The sequence below is a fragment of the Thamnophis sirtalis genome, unplaced genomic scaffold, assembly GCF_051295495.1.
Source record: "Thamnophis sirtalis isolate CommonGarterSnake01/CBP01778 unplaced genomic scaffold, rThaSir2_p1.2 scaffold_10, whole genome shotgun sequence".
Lineage (NCBI taxonomy): Eukaryota > Metazoa > Chordata > Lepidosauria > Squamata > Natricidae > Thamnophis > Thamnophis sirtalis.
The window spans coordinates 11370401-11391165 of record NW_028261390.1 but is presented as its reverse complement, the minus strand read 5'-3'; the positions used below and the strand labels follow the sequence as shown (position 1 = coordinate 11391165).

The 20765-nt window shown below is 40.9% G+C and overlaps 1 protein-coding gene across 7 annotated transcripts in view; it reads left to right on the top strand.

The window, feature by feature from the left end:
• Window positions 1-20765, top strand: part of MAPK10 (mitogen-activated protein kinase 10) — a 257681-nt gene that overhangs the window by 182519 nt on the left and 54397 nt on the right. For 5 of the 7 annotated variants that reach the window (XM_087724067.1, XM_087724062.1, XM_087724066.1 and 2 more), the window contains exon 10: window positions 16325-16507. In XM_087724067.1, coding sequence (XP_087580193.1) covers window positions 16325-16507 — 183 coding nt within the window. Of the gene's footprint in view, window positions 1-7315; window positions 7388-16324; window positions 16508-20765 lie in introns of all 7 variants that reach the window. The other 2 variants (XM_087724063.1, XM_087724065.1) reach the window with 1 other exon arrangement.

Sequence of the window (20765 nt, the reverse complement as noted above, 5' to 3'; positions counted from 1 at the left end):
CTACATTATACTTTCCATGGATTTATTTACTTTGCTCCAGAAATGATTCATCTAAGCAGTGGATTACTTAAAGGCAATATAAGTGGCAGTTTAGTGGGATTTCAATAAAGAACATAGGAGAAGAGCAAAGAGTTACGGAAGATTTTGCCTTCCTTGTAGATTAAAGCCTTGCTCTAGATTGGACCCCTTGCTCCTATATTAAAAAGAAAGGTTCCACCACAAAATCATGTTCAACTAAACCACGCTCGACGAAACCGCGTAGCTGACGTCATCAACAGCGCAACAACAGCGCGGAGACAGAAGCACGCTGTAAACGCTAAACCTAAAATTAACCCCTAAACCTAAACCTAACCCCCCTAAACCTAATCCTAACCCTAACCCTTAACCTAACCTTAACCCTAACCCTAACCCTTAACCTAACCCTAAACCTAATCCTAACCTTTAACCTAACCCTAAACCTAACCCTAACCCTTAACCTAACCCTAAATTTAACCCTTACCTTAAGTTGAATCGGCTTGCTTTCAAAGCGCTATTTAAAGCGCCCTTCTTTCTCCGCACTCGCTGTGGTCGCCCTGTTGATGATGTCAGCGACACGGTTTAATCGGGCGTGGCTTAGTCGAGCGCGGTTTTGTCGTGCCACGAAAAAGAAAATATAACTGTTGATTGGCCCATCTCTTAAAGTAATGTGTCATTGACTTGCATTGGATCAAAACATTCCTTTAGCTGTATTTGTAAGCACGATTGTATCTATAAAGAGGAATTCACTTTTCATATATTTTAAATATTTTTTTTTGCAGTACATTTATTTGCAGATGTATGCCCCACTCTATTATAGTGACGTTCAAATAGCAAAGAAATATCTCTTCCAGACTTTTCCCTGCATATAATACTGTACAGTTGATGTTGTTTAAATGGCTAACAGGATTTCGGTAGCAAAATAAATGCATTACCAAATAATGAAAAAGTATGCTCGCGCACTTAGCAGTACAGATTTCCGCTAACCATGTGGCCTATAGTTTAAGCTGTTTGCCCATCTGGTGGGTTAAAGAAATAATGTCAGATTTTACTTTTACAGGAACTAAATACATTTACCCATAGACCAAGGTTTTACTTTGGCCCTATTACAGCCCAAGACCCAGTATAGACTAAAGTGTATTTCCCCCCCCCCCCCCTCATTTAAGAAAGGAACAGGGCTTTGTTTTCTCTGTAAAAATAAAATAAAATGGGAAATATACTCATAAACTAAGAAAAAGGTACTTGGGGATTTTGAAGATTTCTAGAGTGGGACAACAATATGAAATGGAAAATATTTACAAACTGAAGGGGCAAAATCTTGATGTTTTTTTAGCAATAGCACTTAGACTTATATACCACTTCATAGTGCTTTTACAGCCCTCTCTAAGCGCTTTACAGAGTCAGCCTATCGCCCCCAACAATCTGGGTCCTCATTTTGCCCACCTCAGAAGGATGGAAGGCTGAGTCAACCTTGAGCCGATGAGATTTGAACTGCTGGACTGCAGCTAGCAGTCAGCTGAAGTAGCCTGTAGTACTGCACTCCAACCACTGCGCCACCTCGGCTCATTTACTTTTTACTAGTTTAAAAGAATTAAAAACCCTTTGTAAAGGCTCACATATCACAAAGTGTCTAGTACTATTACAGTATGTCACTTCATAAGGTCCAAAATGTTGCAAATGTCTCATAAAGTGTCTGTCAAATGTACGTTACATCTTTAGCAGGACCGATTTGAAAGTTCCTCCAGAATTAAATTTAACAAGTCAAGAACCTTACAAAGTTCTTCCTATAGAACAGGGGTGAAGATCCATGGCTCTTTTATGACTTGTGGACTTCAACTCCCTTGCTGGCTCGGGAATTCTGAGAGTTGATGTCCACAAGTCATAAAAAAGCCATGGATCCTCACCTTGATATAGAACAATGATGAACAAGATGAACTAAACTGGGAAGGAAAGTACAGACAATTGCGTATTTATTGAAATTAACTCTCCACTTAAAAAAATAATAATACTCATTTTACTCATCAGCACAAATGTGGGTAGCAGTAAAGCTTTGCTTAAAACAAAAGGAGATTTTTCCTACATAACTGCAAACTTCTAAGGAGAAATTTCCTGACAGTTAGAACAATTAATTAATGGAACAACTTGCCTTCAGAAGTTGTGAATGCTCCAACAATGGACATTTTTAAGAAGAGACTGGTTAACCATTTGTCTGAAGTGGTGTAGGGTTTTCTGCCTAAGCAGGGGGCTGGACTAGAAGCCCTCCAAGATCCCTTCCAACTCTGTTATTCTATTCCATTCTATTTCTATTCTATTTCTATTCTATTTCTATTCTATTTCTATTCTGTTTCTATTCTATTTCTATTCTATTTCTATTCTGTTTCTATTCTGTTTCTATTCTATTTCTATTCTATTCTACTCTAACAGGCCCATTAAGCAATGTCTTTTGATCTTATGGAGATGTATAGCAATGGTCATCGCTTCCGAATAGCCTGTGAATTTAACACCTCTTCCCTCTCAACTTCACAGAGATAGTCATACTCACAAGACAAAGTGATTTCATACTATTGCTAAGAATAAAATAAATGAAATTCAACATACACGCAAATTTAGATGTTAATGAACTCCAAATAATATGGTGATTACCTTACCCTCTTTCTTTTTACATCCTAGCTTTATCTCTGGATTGCAATATAGATACTCCACATTGAACACCTGTCCTATTTATGACTGTTCAAATTTATAATAATGCTGAAAAAGTATCTTTACAGCTCAAATTTATGATGTCTGCAGCATCTTGGGACCACTGTTTGCAAGCTTCACCAGCCAGCTGGAGAAGTTGGCAGTGAGTCACAAATGGTGGTCATGTGATGTTGTGCTTAATGACTTGGTGACTCGCTGAATGACTGCAGAGACACTGGTGGATTTATAAGACATTTATAAGTCTAATAGTCCAGTCATGTGATGTTTTGTTTAATACCCATGTCACTGAGTGATGTAATTCCAGTTGTGGTCATTAAGTGAGGACTACCACTCTGACCAAACTTGGAAAAAGGAAGGGTATCAGAACATCATAGAGTCATAGATTGGAAGAACAGCTGATGTTCTACAATAAATCTAAATAAGACCAGCCAATAACTGATCCTTATACTGTAAATACTGGTTTTATTTATTTTTTAATATATATTTTTTTCATGGCAAAGATCTAAACAAAATATTCCAAGGCAGGGAAAACCAAGATATACTGATGTTCCCAAAGACAGCATTTCCCAGCATAGGACTTTCTGGATAAGTTAGGCTGTGGATCATGGGAGTTCCTGTCTCAAAGTCCTACATAATAAGGAAGACTGTTTTAAGGCTTGCTTTGTGGTATCTTCTTGCAATTGGATTATTTTTTCTTTTTTTAAAATCAGAGATACAGATATTTGACAAATGATTTGAGACCATATGAATCAGGGAGATTTTCCTCCTCTTTCATTCTGTCCATGCTCTGAAGTCGTGGAGATGCCTCTGCAAACTTGCTAATCAATTAATTGCAAGGTAGCCATGGAGGTGTTTGTAATTCTGCAAGCAAAAGGCAACGGCATCCAGATGGAGCCGAGCTGAATAATGCCTCTGAACTTTTGAAACTGTTTAATCAGAAGTGCCATCATCAAATCTAGCAGCAGTAAATTTCAGAGGATAATTGCAGCTAATGGCAGCTTTTTTTTTTTTGGCTTGTCCCAATGGAGTGCTAGTTTCACCCACTGATTTTAAGTTCTAGCACAGAAGAAATATGCTACCACCATCTGCTATCTTCCTATTATTGTAGATATTTCACACTTCTGTCTTTCTTTCCCCTTGGATTTTTTTTTAAAATACCACCCCCCCCCCTCACATAATTTGGTGTTCAACAGGGAGAATTTATTGCATATCAGCAGGTGTCTGACCAGTTCTGGAGAACCGGTAGTGGAAATTTTGAGTATTTATTTATTTATTTATTTATTTAGTAGATTTATAGGCCGCCCAATCCCGGAGGACTCCGGGCGGCTTACAAAACGAAGAAGAGTAATTAATAAAAAAAATAAAGGAAAACAATTTAAAAACATCACCCATGCACCCAATCTGATTGGGGCTGGATCTCAGCAATGAGGTCAACAGCCCCAGGCCTGCAGAATAGCCAGGTTTTAACAGCTTTTTGGAAGGCCATGAGAGTGGGCAAGGTCCGGAGTAGTTCAGAGAACCAATAAATACCACCTCTGACTGGCCCCACCCTCATCTATTCTCTGCCTCCCGAGTCCCAGCTGATCGGGAGGAAATGGGGATTTTGTAGTATCCTTCCTCTGGAGTGGGGAGGGAGTGGAGATTTTACAGCATCCTTCCCCTGCCACGCCCACCAAGCCACGCCATGCCCACCAAGTCATGCCACACCCACTAAGCCACGCCATGCCCACTAAGCCACGCCCACATAACCGGTAGTAAAAAATCTAAATCCCACCACTGCTGCATATGAATACGGATAATCCTCAACTTACAACCACAATTGAGCCCAATATTTCTGTTGCTAAGTGAGAAAGTGGTTAAGTGAGTTTTAGCCCTATTTTACGACCCCGGGCCACAGCAACCCTCATAAATATGAACTCCCAAGATTGCCAAGCGTCCGAATTTTGATCACGTGACCCTGGGGACGCTGTAATGGTCGTAAGTGTGAAAAAATGATCATAACTCACTTTTTTTCAGTGCCTTGTAACTGCGGTCACTAAACAAATGGTTGTAAGTCGAGGACTACCTGTAACTGTAACTTTGGCTGCCTTGTTTTCTAATTGCTAATTGCATTTTTTAAAAAATGGGAATCCTACCCAGGTTTGGGGCCACCTAGTCTTCTGTCACTTTAATAGGAAAAATAGAATAGAAATAGAATAGAATTAGGGATAGGAATAGGAATAGGAATAGGAATAGAAATAGAAATAGAAATAGAAATAGAAATAGAAATAGAAATAGAAATAGAAATAGAAATAGAAATAGAAATAGAAATAGAAATAATAGAAATAGAATAGAGTAGAATTCTTTATTCACCCAGTGTGATTGGACACACACGGAATTTATCTTTGGTGCACATGCTGTCCATGTACATAAAAGCTATAAGTGATAATGAGATCTGAAGTCCAACATTTTTGGCATGGGAGTCAGGAAAGATGCTTTATAAGATGGAACATGCAGTACATGCAGATCAGGTGCTACCATACCATGAATTCAATACTATTTACTCCAATGTTGGTGTTTTCACCCCAGGACACTGATGTATTTTTTATGTTATTTTTTTAGTGCTGTCCTTCCCAAAGGAGCCTGGAGCAATATACAAAAAAAATAACAATAGAAAAACCAATTAAAACACCTGTGGGAAGAACCCTATTTCCCTTGGGTGGATTTCTAATTAGAAATTCTAAAAATCCTCTAGTCTTCTGATATATATAATACTGCACAATGAGCCAGAACCTGTGATAGAATCATAATCAGGGTTTTCCTGCTGGGTTTTTTTTCTGCATGGCTAGGCTAGTACAGGGGTCAGCAACCTGCGGCTCTGGAGCCACATGTGGCTCTTTCATCCCTCTGCTGCAGCTCCCTGTCACCGGCCGGCTCCACAATTGATAGGGCTTTTGGTTAGGGCAGGTAGAGGAAAAAGGATGCTGTGCTAGGAGAAGGAACCGGACTTCCGGTCGGCTCCAGAATTGAAAGGGGGCGCGCGTCCTGTTAGGACTGGTGTGGCTCTTTGAGTGTTTAAGGTTGCCGACCCCTGGGCTAATATATTGGGAAGACACCTCTGCATTCAACTAATTTTTACCAGGAAAGCTATATCATCCAGTTTGGAAACAAGAGGGTTTCCCAAGATTCCATTGTTTGCATATCTGATTTCTGGTCAGATGAGTTTTGGATAGTTCATTCCAGACCTGCCCTAAACCCCTTAAACGGTTACTGAGGGTTTCCACAGAAGCTGGACTTTTCCCCACAATCTCTCAGATGCCTCTGCTTTACTGATTTTACTCATCTATGAAACCTACAGAGGGTGATGGCATTAGGCTAAGCTCAGGGACCTGGGCTGTAGATTATCCTAGAGGAACATTTTAGGTTTGCTGCTGCAGTCAGGATTCAGCCTAGACAGGGGACAGGAACAACATTAGTTCCCCTGTTGAATGACCTTAAGAAGCCCAGCTAACAAGCTTTAAATTGTCTTTGGTTCTTTTCTATTTCTTTCCACAGTGCTCCCAGGCATGCAAGCAAATTTAGACATACTTAGCAATAAAAAAAAAAACATTTTATCTCACAATTGCAAACTCCTTTTCTCTTTTCCCACCATCCTTTCACCCAGGTGGTAAAGCTCAACCAACATTTTCTTTGGTCTGAGGCTGTTGACCTCATGAATGAGGTCGAGCCCCACTAAGGTTGAGTGCATGATGTGTCTTTTAATTTGTCTCCTCTCTATTTTAAATTTTGTTAGTATTTTTTTAGAGTTGTTTTATGTAAGCCGCCCAGAGTCCTTCGGGATTGGGAGGCATATAAATTCATTAAACTTTGAACTTTGGTCCCTCCCCAAAAAGTATTCCCTAGTTTCTGAAAGGGAATACTTTTAACACGGAGAAGGATTTTATTCGGAGAATGAAATATTGCTATTCTTCTTTTCCAGATCAATTAACTGATGTAAGTCAGGGGGTTACGGTAGTTAAGATAGGGGTAGTAGGACAAAGGAGGTAGAATTCGATCAAGGAGTGTCTTGAATTTACAGGATAAATTACCCATTTCATGGGGAATCTGTTCCTAGATATGTTGCAGATTGCGCCTAAATGCTAAGCCTGCTTTATGCAGAAATGTGAAAAATAAATGGGGGACTGGGAAAAAGAACAGATTTTTTTTTAAAAAAAATCCGAAGCCAGCGGGCCAGAAATAGGGATCGGTTGCACCTTCATTAGTGCAGTTCCTGTTGGTTTTCGTTTTTTTAAACCTTCTGTCTCTAGCAAGCCCTTCTGTTGCTACATCACTGAGAATGTGATAGCAGGGCCTGATAGGACAGACAAGCAGAAGAAGCAGATGGATGGAACAGAGAATGGTTGCCATGGAATTCTGATTCTACTTCTAATTAGAATATCTGATTCGGGATAAAAACAACAACAACAACAACAACAACAACAGCAACATTCCCAGGAATCCCACATCCTAGTAGCAAGGAACCGTGCTTGTCCTTTTGAGCCAACCAGATAAGTCTCCTCATTTGTTTGTTGTTTCTGTTGCTGTGTTCTTGTTTACCTTCATTTCATTTTTTTGTTTTCAGTTGACATGTGGTCTGTAGGGTGCATCTTGGGAGAAATGATTAAAGGTGCTGTGTTGTTTCCTGGCACTGATCGTATCCTTCCTAGGCTGTGGGCTTCTCCAGATAAACATTGTTGTTCTAATTGACACTTCTGATTTGGAGCAGCTTAATGCTTACAGACTCTTTATGAACCGCAATGCACGTTGCAATGTACGTAACGATCTCTTCCCATCACTGCAATATCCTTTATTTGAACCTTTGCCCTAGATTCAGAATTCCTGAATTCCTTGTTCCCTGTTTGTCAAGCATTCTTCTTTAACTTTCTGCGTGACCCAGGGGTGGGTTCCTACCAGTTCACACCTATTCGGTAGAACCGGTTCATCAAATCTACCGAACCAGTTAGAAGAGGTTCCACCAGTGGACCCGGAAAGCAGGCCACACCTACAGAAGAGGTTCCAAATTTTTTTTGAAACCTGCCACTGCCACACACACACACACACACAGAGAGAGAGAGAGAGAGAGACAGACAGACAGACAGACTGACAGAGAGAGAGAGAGAGAGAGAGAAAGAAAGGAAGGAATAAATAAATAAATAAATAAATAAGAAAGAAAAAGAGTGAGAGAGAGTTGAAAGAAAAAAAGAAAAAAGGGGCAGAGAGACAAAATAAAGGTAGAGAGAGAGAGAGAGAGGGAGGAAGGAAGGAATAAATAAATAAATAAATAAATAAATAAGAAAGAAAAAGAGTGAGAGAGTTGAAAGAAAAAAAGAAAAAAGGGGCAGAGAGACAAAATAAAGGTAGAGAGAGAGAGAGAGAGAGAGGGAGGAAGGAAGGAATAAATAAATAAATAAATAAGAAAGAAAAAGAGTGAGAGAGAGTTGAAAGAAAAAAAGAAAAAAGGGGCAGAGAGACAAAATAAAGGTAGAGAGAGAGAGAGAGAGAGAGGGAGGAAGGAAGGAATAAATAAATAAATAAATAAAAAAGAAAGAAAAAGAGTGAGAGAGAGTTGAAAGAAAAAAAGAAAAAAGGGACAGAGAAACAAAATGAAGGGGAGAGAGAGAGAGAGAGAGAAAGAAAGAGAGAGAGAGAGAGAGAGAGAGAACACATGGCGGGCAAGCCACACCCACAGAGTAGGTTCCAAAAATTTTTGAAACCCACCACTGGTGTGACCACAGATCCTCCTAACGCTCCACGGGTTAATAAAGCTTACGGCAGTACTTTGTAGATTTAGCTTGGTTTGCAGGAACATTAATTTTATTTTTTATTGAATGAATCCATGTCTATGCAGTCCGGACAACTGAATTAAATGAACTGATTGGGGAGAGAAATTCATTGCTCAAATATACTGCGTTCAGTTTTGGTCACCACGATGTAAAAAAGTTGTTGAAAATCTAGAAAGAATGCAGAGAAGAGCAACAAAGATGATTAGGGGACTGGAGGCTAAAACATATGAAGAACGGTTGCAGGAACTGGGTATGTCGCGTTTAATAGAAAGAAGGACTAGGGGAGACATGATAGCAGTGCTCCAGTATCTCAGGGACTGCCACAAAGAAGAGGGAGTCAACCTATTCTCCAAGGCACCTCTGGACAGGACAAGAAGCAATGGATGGAAACTAATCAAGGAGAGAAGCAACTTAGAATTGAGGAGTAATTTCCTGACAGTTAGAACAATTAATCAGTGGAACAACTTGCCTCCAGAAGTTGTGAATGTTCCAACCCCAGAAGTTTTTAAGAAGATGTTGTATAACCATTTGTCTGAAGTGGTGTAGGGTTTCCTGCCTAGGCAAGGGGTTGGACTAGAAGACCTCCATGGTCCCTTTCAACTAGTCTAGTCTATAGTTTGCTGCAACTTACATAAAAGGGGTTCTGCTTTAATTTTACAATTGGGCAATTATAGATAGCTGTAGTATCGTCATCTGACGTTACATAGTTGGAAGTTGGTTTTAGCCTTTATATCCTAGCTTTATATCCTAGCCTACCAGTATATGGAATCTGTTGGGCAGATCAATGAATAAATAAGCATCACAGATCCATTTCTTGTTCTGTCTTGGATCTACAAATTCAAAAGAGCTTGAAATCCTTAATGGCACCTATTGAGGCCAAATGATACGCCTGGGGGTAGCACAGTTTTGAAGAATGTGTCCAAATAGGGTTGAGTTGCTGTTGTGTGTTTAAAGAGATCCATTGTAAATTCTGAATTGCTTTGGACCTTGTGCAGAGACAGCATTTCTCTGCTATTAATTAAATCAGATACTCCTTTTTTCATAGTTTCATACAAGCTGATTTAGTCTTTCAAATCGGTGTGCATAAGCCATCACTGATAAAACAGCAAATATTAGCAATATTTTTTTATTTTGGATATCACTATTGGGAATAACTCCTACGTATCTGACAACTGAGTCAATGTTCAAAAACGCAGTCTTTATGCTTGGAGGTTCTACAATTGAGAGTGAATAGGAACCTTCGGCCTTCAGCTTAATCCAGCCCCATCATTTTATTCCGTACTACACTGGCGTATTTTTTTTTTACAATACGCAGCACCTCCTTCTAAGAATCCACATGTATTCCTGGTGCTCTGATAAATATCATGCAATACAATATCAACAATGCACATCTTTGCCCAGCTATTTTTAGCCAATCTTTTAATATTGTCTTCCGAACCAGGCATAAATATGAAATGAGTTTTACTTTAAGTACCCTATTTCTCCCCAATACGCTCTGGATTCAGTCATCCTTTTTGCGTGGTTAAGCAAATAGAATAGCTTTTTTAATGCAAAAATAATTATTTCGAATAAATCGGCAGGAGAAAAGATAAACCTGACCCAAAATGTCCTATAGATGATGCATTTTAAAAGCCTGGTTTCTTTCAAACAGCTGCATGGTTATTAAAATTTGTTCACAGAGCCTCGATAATTAAACCATTAAAAGCATTTGCTGTAGAAAAATTCCCTAGAAGCAACCACTAGCAGCTGATGATTTGTTTCAAATTCATTCTTAGCAGTGTTGGTATTTTTAAACAAATAAGATGCAGGGGGAAATGCCATTAAATATGCACTCCATTTTCTGCAAGGCCGTGCAACATTTCCTCTCATGTCTCTGTTCTCATTTAACCTGTAACTTTTTCAACAAATTTTATTTTATTTGCAAAAACTGCTTCTACTGATTGTAATTTTGTTTTACGTGCAAAGCTGATTTCCTTTCCTGTTCCTTTCACATGTTTAAGATTCAGGCTTATCCATAATCTGCTGGCAGTTTTTTCTATATTGATAGAAGAGAATATTTGTAGCTGGGGTTGAACTATGAGGTCCTTGGGCTCAGACTTGGTCTGAGTCTAGTGGTTTCCTTGCAGATGTTTCATTACCAAATTAGGTAATATCACTCCCACCCCCACCCTCATCAAAGCTGATGATGTTACCTAGTTTGGTAATGAAACGTCTTCAAGAAAAACACCAGCCTCAGAGAAAGCAAGAACCTCACAGTTTTTTCCCCATCTCTGATCTGCATCATTAACCAGGACATACCACCTTAGTTAAAAAACATATGCAGACTATATATCAGAATGATAAGCCCCAGAACAATGGCAAGTCGTTTTCTATATTGATACATAAAGATCATGCAAGTATGCTGGGTTAATAAACCACAATATAACAAAACAAAAAAAATCCCTATGTTTAGAATATGCCAGGTGTGATTTTCCTATTGAACAAATGGCAAACTGCCATAGAGGTGAACTTTTCTTGATAATCTTGACGCATGGTTTTGTTCCAGTGTCTGCAAACAAGCTAGAAATCATATGATAGACCAAGCTCTTTTAAATTTAGCTTATTATTATTAGTCTTTTTGGACACGTTTAGTTATGCTTCTGGGTTTTACTGTCATACTTTCTGATTTGTTCAGGCTAGATTGATACCTAATGCCAAATCAGATTCTTTGATCTATAGAATAACCTAAAGGGCTACAATAAACCACAAAGGCTTTGGTTTAAAGCTTTGTGCGAAGAAAGTGCATATTGACAATAAACAAGCTATATACACTAGGATATCTGTTCAAGATGCTGAGAATGGAAGGATGGCTGGATTAGTTGGGATTAATGATAACATTGCTTTGCTTTCACTCCATGCAATGCTTAAATGATGCCTTGGAAAATAATTTGGTTTTTATCTTCATAATAGCAATAGTATTTAGACTTATATACTGCTTCATAGTTCTTTTACAGCCCTCTCTAAGTGATTTACAGAGTCAGCCTATTGCCCCCAACAATCTGGGTCCTCATTTTACCCACCTCAGAAGGATGGAAGGCTGAGTAAACCTTGAACTGGTTGAGAGTCGAACAGCCAAATTATAGTCATGTGGCAGTCTGCAGAAGTAGCTTGCAGTACTGCATTCTAACTAATGTGCCACCACGGTTCCGATATATAAATCACAATATCCTATGAGGATATTTACCATAACTGTTAGTAATAGAGTTGGGGGCAGGTGGTCCTTGACTTAAAACCACAATCGAGCCCACAATTTCTGTGGCTAAGGAAAACAGTTGTTAAGTGAGTTTGGCCCTATTTTACAATCTTTCTTGCCACAGTTGCTAAGTGAATCACTGCAGTTGTTAAGGTACCATCTTTCCCCCAAAATAAGACAGGGTGTTATTTTCTTTTGACCCCCGAAATAAGCGCTTGGCCTTATTTTTGGAGAGGTTTTATTATTTTTGAGGTGCAGGAGGCAGCGAGCGTGGTCACCTCATGGCTGCTGCTGTGTTGCAATATTTTCAAATAGGCCTTATTTTGGGGGGAGGGCTTATTGTAGCGCATGCGCTCAAAATCCCAATTGGGCTTATTATCTGGGGAGGTCTTATTTTCAGGGAAACAGGGTAGTAACACAGTTGTTAAGTGACCAGGGGACGTAGCCACCTTGACATCACTCATATCGGGGCGCCCTCCCCAGGCTCCTTTTTTGCCGTCAGAGGGCTGCAGGAGGCCGTCACAGCCGAAAACAGCCCCCCGGGGGTTCATTTTCTCTGGCAGGAGAAAACTGCGGGGTGCTCCTTTGTTATTTCAAGGGTATCTCCCCAGGCCAGGTCTAAGCACCCAGCGGGCCCTGTGTTTGATACCCCTGAGTTAAAGCAACCAACTAATGTTTCAACTTCTGCCTTTTTAAAATCAGTTTCCAAGGATTGTTTTTTCCACCATTTGGAGAATAACAGTATCTATCAGAATAGACCAGAAAAGAAGTGGGCAAGGATTAGGTCAGGCTGAAGAATTGTATACCCTCTAACTTGTCCCTGTTGCTACATTTAAAACAATGTAGGTTTATTTTATTTTTTTGCGTTCTCTGGCCCTGTTTCCCAGATGTTGAGAAAAACCCATAGAAAACGATCTGTGAATATTGTCACATTCTTTGATTGATTTCGATGTGTTTCTTGAAATACATCATGTACAGCTGACCTTGTTAAGATCAAAAGCTTTTGAAGATTGCCCAGAAAGAGCTCTGTTCTATCTATGATGCAAAAGTTTTCAGAGAGAGCTACGTTGCCCATTCATTGTAAGCAGCCCAAACTATTTGGTCTAGATTTTAAACATGTGTGATATAGTGTTGGAATATCCATCTGGTTCCGTTCCAAGTGGGGAGAAAGACACTGGAAATAGGGAGGCTGATTGGAAAGATGCTTTAATGGTCGACAGGTTTTAATGCTTTGAGGTCCTGGGCAGCTGACCACAAAAAGTGGGGTTATTTGTACCCTCTCCTTGGGCCTTGCCCTTGAGCTTCCTGTTCCTGTGCAAGAAATGTGTTCTATTGGTTGTTGTAGGGTTACTGCTAACTTTATAGGCTATCTGAGTCCCAGGCTTGGTTGTGCAATTTCTATTGTGGTTGAAGGATTTTGCCTTGAAAGATAATCCCATCACCCTGGAGCTGAAAGTCTTTTGTTTTGTAGATAGCCTGGCTCAGTCCTTCTGAGTGGGCACCAAATATCTGTTGGGGGCAGGGAGCTGAAGCTTTGAGTTTCTGTCTTTAGAAATAAGTTGCATCTGTTGGGGGCAGGGAGCTGAAGCTTTGAGTTTCGGTCTTTAGAAATAAGTTTCTCTAGGGAAAATATAATATTCTGCCTTTTTAATATTTCCTAAAACATTTCATTCTTCTAAGAGGGGTGGGTGCTAACTTTCTTCAATAGGATAATGAGTTGATGCAATAATCTGGATTGTGTTGCAGCCAATTTTTGAATTCCTTTGAAGGGAAGTAAGAGGAGAGAAGATTAGATTTTATAATGGGTACATATCACAGCTATTTCCTACAGAAAGCCAAAGGAAGGACAGGATTTCACCCATTGTGAAAGACGTTTAGATGGGAATTGGGAATTGTCTTCTCTACTTTTCCTCTATAAATTGAAATTAATATTTACATTCCACAAACTGGGTTTCTCTAGTCTAGGGTATAGCTCTTATTAGCCACTATTAACCACAAGCTAGAATTATCCTAAACTTCTGAATAGGCACGGTTGTATATCCAAAATCTGTACTGGCTTCATGTGTCACTTTGTTTTACGAACATTCTTTATTAAAATAATCCACCCCTTTGCTTAATCTTAGGAAATCTCATTATCGGCATTCATATACTGATAAAAATTTAAACTCATTCTTTATTGACCTAAGGAGTTCCATGCTTTCATTTCCGGTTGTTGAGCTCTCAATCCATGCACGCCACTAGTTCATTGGCAGAATCTGGCCTAGACAAATGTAAGAATATGTTTGCATATATATCCTTGAAGAAGATTGCTAAAAAAAACAAAAAAACCCCACCAAACGCTTGCTCATTTTTCCCGGCAAGATATACTTAGTGTTATGTCAGCTGAACTGAATGAGCTGTTTATTGAAAACTTTATACCGCTGCGATCCATCACCAAACCATTATTGTGACCTTGTTATGGTCTGTGATAATAAGCGGGAGTTTTCTAAACGAATGATTTTTATATCAAAAAGAAATAGCAGTTTGGAGGTGGATTCTTAATTAGAAATTCGAATAGGCAAGCCAAGTGCAACAGAACAGTATGCTTTCCCCTAATTTTATGGTAAAAACGCACGTGGAAAAGGCATAAACTTAGGTAGCAAGAAGAAGAATGAAGGACAGGGACAATGGGAAGTTAGCTGCTAGGCCAGTTAGCTTTTTCTAAAGGTGTCCCAAAGTTTGAACACCCCTGGGTTTTTTTTTTCTGAAGGGTTAGGGGTGCAAGGGTCTTGTAATTTGACAGCTTTAAGACTTGCGTGCTTCAAATGCCAGAGTTTCTGAGCCAACATTTTGGTTGCTAAGCAACAGTGTTGTTAAGTGAGTTTCACCACATTTTACAAGTTGGCCACGCCCACCCAGTCACATGGCTGGCAAGCCACTCCCACAAAGTAGGCCACACCTACAGAAGAGGTTCTAAAAAAATTTGAAACCCACCACTGGTTATGGCATATAATGAATGGAATGTTTATGTCTGGGTGTATTTGAAGAACTGGTGTTTGAATCCACTGGACTGTTTTGATGAAAGCTTCTCTTCCATTTATTCAGCATCATATTTCCTAAAAGAACATATGCCTGTGATGGTGAACCTATGGAACCTGTGTGCCCAAAGTGGCATGCGCAGCCTTGCCTGTTTGTCTTCCAGGTCTCTGGTGCGCATGCACGTGTGATGATCAGCTGTCCTGACCAGTGCCAAAAACCGGTGTGCACAGGTGCACTGGCCAGCTGATTGTCAGGCGCATATGCGCGCTAGAACCCAGAAGTTAGGCTTTTCCGGAGCACAGCTCCGATGAGAGTGCGCACACATGTGACATTTCTGCACTTGGTGCCGAAAAGGTTCGCCCGCACTGACATATACTGTTAAATAATAAAAGGTGTCTTATGAAGGATGCTTAAAGTTATTTCTGGATTAAGGTCTTGCAAAAAGAGAGGTTAATATTTTTACTCCTTTGGATTTTGTTCTGCTCAAAAAGCAAACCCAGTGCTGATGAATACGCCAAAGTCTATGTGCATTTTCCCCAACATACTGAATAAATGTAGACTTACTGTCTTTGATTGGTTTCCTTTGTTACTATGAAATTGAAGTATCTTGCTGGAATAATAGGTTAACAACGTGTCCAACTACCAATAGCAATTAATACCAATGACTTAGGGGAAAACACATGGACCTTTAGGGAACTGCTACAAAAAGAAATCTAAAAAGAGTTATATCCCATTGTTATTCATCAATCTTGGTAAAATGCAGATATTTTAATCATGGGAGTCTTGTGTTCAAGTTCCATCTGGCTGCAGGTACTTATATAAAGTATCCCAGATGCTTCCACTATCTGTGTCATCCAACACATGTAGAGTATGAGTTAAGAATCAGAAACAGATTGGTGTGGATGGTTCAGTCCCCACTTAAGCCACAAAGGTAATGTATGAATCAGATTGCCTTCTTATACAGGTAATCCTTGCTTAGCGACCGCAATTGAGACTGGCGTTTCTGCGGCTAGGTGGTATGGTTGCTCAGCAGGAAATCACAAAAGTGCGCTTGACGGATGACATCACTTCCCATTCGCTCATTCAGTGAGCCAACACGATCATTAAGTGAAACATCACATGAACGCGAGTTGCTATTTTAATTCCGCGTTCTCCATCAACTCTACTTTGTTGCATTCACAATGGTACATGTGAAATGTTTGCCCCTCCCTCCCAAGCGGTTTTCTTTTACACCGTTGTAACTTGAACTTTGTTAAAGGAGGCCGTCGTGGAGTGAGGACTATCTGCATCCAAATCAGTAGGAGTCACCTACCAAGCTGAATTTCCAAGTCACTGGTCTTATTTTGGTATGGCTGATATTGCTCTGATACAGTATTATATTGCCCTGGAAAAGAAACACAAAAGGTTGGCAAGAGATTTTCATGAACTGAATCTAGTTTGTTACCTTTCGATGACAACGACGGCAAGATTCTAAGAAAGCTTGGTTGGAGTGGTTGGGAAAGAAGGTGGGGTGGGGTGGGAATCCACAGCCATTGTTTCCTTAACTCTCTCTGCTCAGATATTGACCAGTGGAATAAGGTGATTGAACAACTGGGAACTCCCTGTCCAGAATTTATGAAGAAACTCCAACCTACAGTGCGGAACTACGTGGAAAACCGGCCCAAATACGCTGGCCTAACTTTCCCTAAACTTTTCCCAGACTCTCTTTTTCCAGCTGATTCAGAACACAACAAACTCAAAGGTAAGAACAACAGTGATGCGCGGAGCATGCGTGAACTAGGACAGGGGTGTCACACTCAAGGCCTGGGGGCTGAATCCGGCCTGTGGGATGCTTAGATCTGGGCCTCCCTGCGGTGCCTCTGCCAGCCGTAAACAGAGCTCGGGAGGGCTGCAGGCGGCCCTCCCGAGCACCGTTTCAACTGGCAGAAGGTTGCAGGAGACCGTTGCAGCTGAAAACGGAGCTTGGGAGCCCATTTTCGTGGGCAGAGCACTCGGGCCACCACAGGCGCCCCGGACATGAGTGACGTCGAGCCAGACACACCCACCCCGGCCCCCTGAAGTCAAACACAACCGTGATGCAGCCCTCAATGAAATTGAGTTTGACACCCCTAAACTAGGACAATGAGCACAAGCTTGCCTTGAATTAGAAATGTATTTATTGCATTTACATCCAAGACTCCTGCCAGGGCGAAACCCATGACAACATATATGGGATCAGCCAGACAGTCCCGCTTCGGGTCACTGACTGGATCTGGATCTCTTAAGCTTTACTAAGTGTCCTGCCTCATGTCAGAGGAGCTTTGCTAAATATAATCTCCCACTCTCTGTTGATCCTAATGTATTGTGGTCCGGCGGCGGCTTGCAAAGCTCGCAGCAGAGTCAGACAGCGAGGAGGTTGGGGGGGGGAGCATGGGCCAGTCCTGGAGTCTGGGGAAGGCTCGGACGAGGGCTCTGTGTCGGAGGCAGAGAGCGGGCCAGGGCCATCTGGGAGTTATGTGCTGACTCCGGAGCCACCCGAGTCGGACAGCAGCGAAGCAGAAGCACAGGCTCCCCCTGTTCCCAGTGCGCGCATGCGCAGAGCTGCCAGAAGGCAAGAACAGTTAAAACCGAAGGGCCGATTCGGGAGTAAGGCTTGGAGGTGATTGGCCCCTCTCATAGGACATAAAGGAGGAGCAAAAGCACATGAGCCTTTGCAGGAAGCAGCTTGGTTCATGCTGGTCAGTTTACCTTCTGAAGCTTCGTTTGGACTCTTTGCTCCATGTGTCCTTGCCAAGCTAATTGCCAATTATGGCAGCATTTTCAAAGAAGGTAAAGGTCGGTGCTTATCAGCCTTAATCCCGAAGGACTTTGGCAGCCTCCTGTAGAACTCTATACTACTATTTGGAATTCATTATGGGCTGTGAATGAATATAACTCACATGCTTTGAAATAAAAAGAGGGTTTTTGGACTTAATCGTGGGCATTTTACTGTAGCAGGAAGCCTAGGTCAGAACACAATGCGGGGAAAGGATCACTGCCACAATTACATTCACTTCCTTTTCAGCCTTAAAAAAAGTATTTACAGGTAGTCCTCGACTTGTGACCGCAGTGGAGCCCCAAATTTATGTCGCTAAGCAAGACAGTTGTTAAGGGAGTTTGGCCCCCATTTTTATCACCTTTCCTGCCACGTGTGCATCACTGCAGTTGTTAAATTAGTCGCCCGGTTGTTAAGTGAATCTTGCTTCCCCATTAGCTTTGATTTAGGTCACAAAGGGGGTGATCGATCGCATGACATTATCCCGCATAAATATGAACCCCTTTCCAAGCACTTGGATTTTGATCACAGGAGTGGTTGTGCTGCAGTGGTTGTAAGTGTGAAAACCTATCATATAAGTCACTTTTTTCCAGTGCTGTTGTAACTTCACAAGGTCACTAAATGAATGGTTGTAAATCGAGGACTCCCTGTACTCGGATTTTTACCCCAAATGATCTAAAAGGATGTTTTATATATCATATTTGAAAATGCTAAGTGGTGGTGCCAGGTGGAGGCCAGATACATTCAAAAAGTCAAGAGGAGATCATAATGGTCTGCAATCAGAGCCTTTTTTTTTATGTACCTTGCATGGGGTACATGTTTAAAGGGAAAGGTTTGACCTAGGCTTCCCCCAAAACCACAAAGCAGATTCCTGGTCCCGGCAAAACCCCTTTTATTAAACGAATGTGAATTCCTCTCATTCCCCTTCAGCAAAGGCCCTGATAAACAGTCTTTCAAAGGTGAATTTATGACCACCGACCTTATCTAGCTTGGAAAGCTGCCATGTAATTATTTTCCAAACGCAGTGCATTGCAAGGAAAGACTTGGCACAGAGTCTCTGAGATTCACGGACAGATCTTCACACTCCTGAAACCAATGAACGAATTGTTTCCTGCAAAAGCCCACTCCCCTTTCGCTCCTCTTTTATTTCCTAAGGGAGGGACCAATCACAGTCCAACTGTGACTTTACTCCCAAGTCGACCCTGATTTCTGAGCAGTTCCCTTCATCTGGCAACTCTGCACATGCGCACACTGGGAACAGGCTCCAGCTGTTCCTCTGCCTCACTGCTGTCTAGCTCCGTAGGCAGCTGAGAACTGCCAGATGGCCTTGGCCCCCTCTCTGCCTCTGGCACAGAGCCCTCATCCGAGCCTTCCCCAGCCTCCAGGACTGGCCCATGTTCCTCCCCAACTTCCTCACTGTCTGAATCTGCTGCCAGCTCCACTGGCCGCTGGCAGGCCACAACAGGGAAGTTCTTTGTGAAATTGTGGCTTCATCTTGATTTTTTGATGTTCCAGGGTGCGATAATGGCACCAGTCAACAATTATGACAGATTATTTTTTTCTAGTCTCCTCCCATCCCTTTTGATGATATATAGGTTAGTTTATCTACAAGGCAGGGATTATACATACACACAAACTCATACATATACATGCATAGTGATGCTGCCGGCCATAATTTCTTTCTTATTTTTACATACCTGTCACCAGAATAGGGTCATGATTGTGTTGTCAAATGTCACCGGCTACGGGCTTGATTTAAAACCAGACTATAACACTGAAATGTTGTAGATAAATTTAAATAAGTGGTAAAAATGTCTTTGGGAACATAATTTCTGCATGAATATATCTGTTCATCATCTGCTGTTATTTTTCCTGAAAATGTTTAATTCAATTCCTATTATCAAAGAAAGGACAATTAGGACTGTTCAGTTTAATTTCCAGGGATGGGTGGAGTCATCTAGACCTAGCCAGATGTGGTGGGACTGGAGAATTCTAGGAGTTGTAGTTCCAACACATCTGTTGGTATTGGTTGCAGAAGGGTAGTGGAGGAGTCTCTTTCTGGTTTATTTCATAATGAAAAAGTTGTGTTTTTACTGTGCGTGTTGTAGCATTAACTAATTTTGAAATAAATACTTGTGTAGATCTATTCTACTTCATTTTCATATGAAACTGCATCTATAGTCTTATCCGAGCTGTAAATTTTCCAGTTTAACAAAAAAAGAAGAATAGATTTATACCAGTGGTGGGTTGCCAATTTGTTTACTATTGGTTCAGGCACGCTCTTGTGCGCGCGATGCTTCTATGCATGCGCAGAAGCTTCTGCATATGCACAGAAGCGTCTGGATGGGTGGGCGGAGCCTCCTGCTGCCGCTACTACCGTTTCACCTGATCGGGGTTGAACCAGGAGCAACTCATCTCAGATTTATACATATTTGTTTGAACAAAGGTTGTGAATGAATGGAGAAACAAAACATAATAATCAGTTGGTGTTAGCTATTTGGAAAGGTTTAATTGTGGGGATGCCCCCTTCAGACGATGAGGCCCTAAACTGAACCTTACATGACTCTGAATAAATTCACATGAAACTTTGGTAGAAATTGTGAAGGCCAGTAGTTCAAATTGGCTTGAATTGAAACTTTGTTAAGTCGAAGGTGTGCCACCTTCACTTTTGGCAGATTTGATACCAATAATTGAAAACCACCTTGATAACCACGGTGCCAGATGAGACGTAGCCATTATCTGCAAAGGTTTGAATAGAGATGATTTAAATATAAATGAAACCCGTGATTGTCTTCAAGAGAAAAATAAACTTCCTGAGAAAACACGGATTGATGGGAAATGTTTTCATTTACAGCTCTGGAATCTACCCACTTAAAATGTGTGTCAATTTTCAAGGCATAGATTCCTAAGGCCGCCTGCGGTGGCAATGCGCAATGTTTGTTAATCCGCTACAATTTGCATGTCATTTGTTTACACGTATATTTATTTCCCTCTTGATTCCTTCCTCATCCAACTTCACTCCTGTGGTGAAACAAAAAGCAAAAAAGGAGGGGGAATTTAACAGGGGATTTAAAACATATGCAGAGAAAAAAAATATGTTTTCGTTTGTTGCCTTCCTGAATTAAACTTGTAGGTCTGTTTTTATGTGCATGGATTCTTCATCTGGGATTTTAAAAAAATTCCCCATCTCTGATAATGATACCAC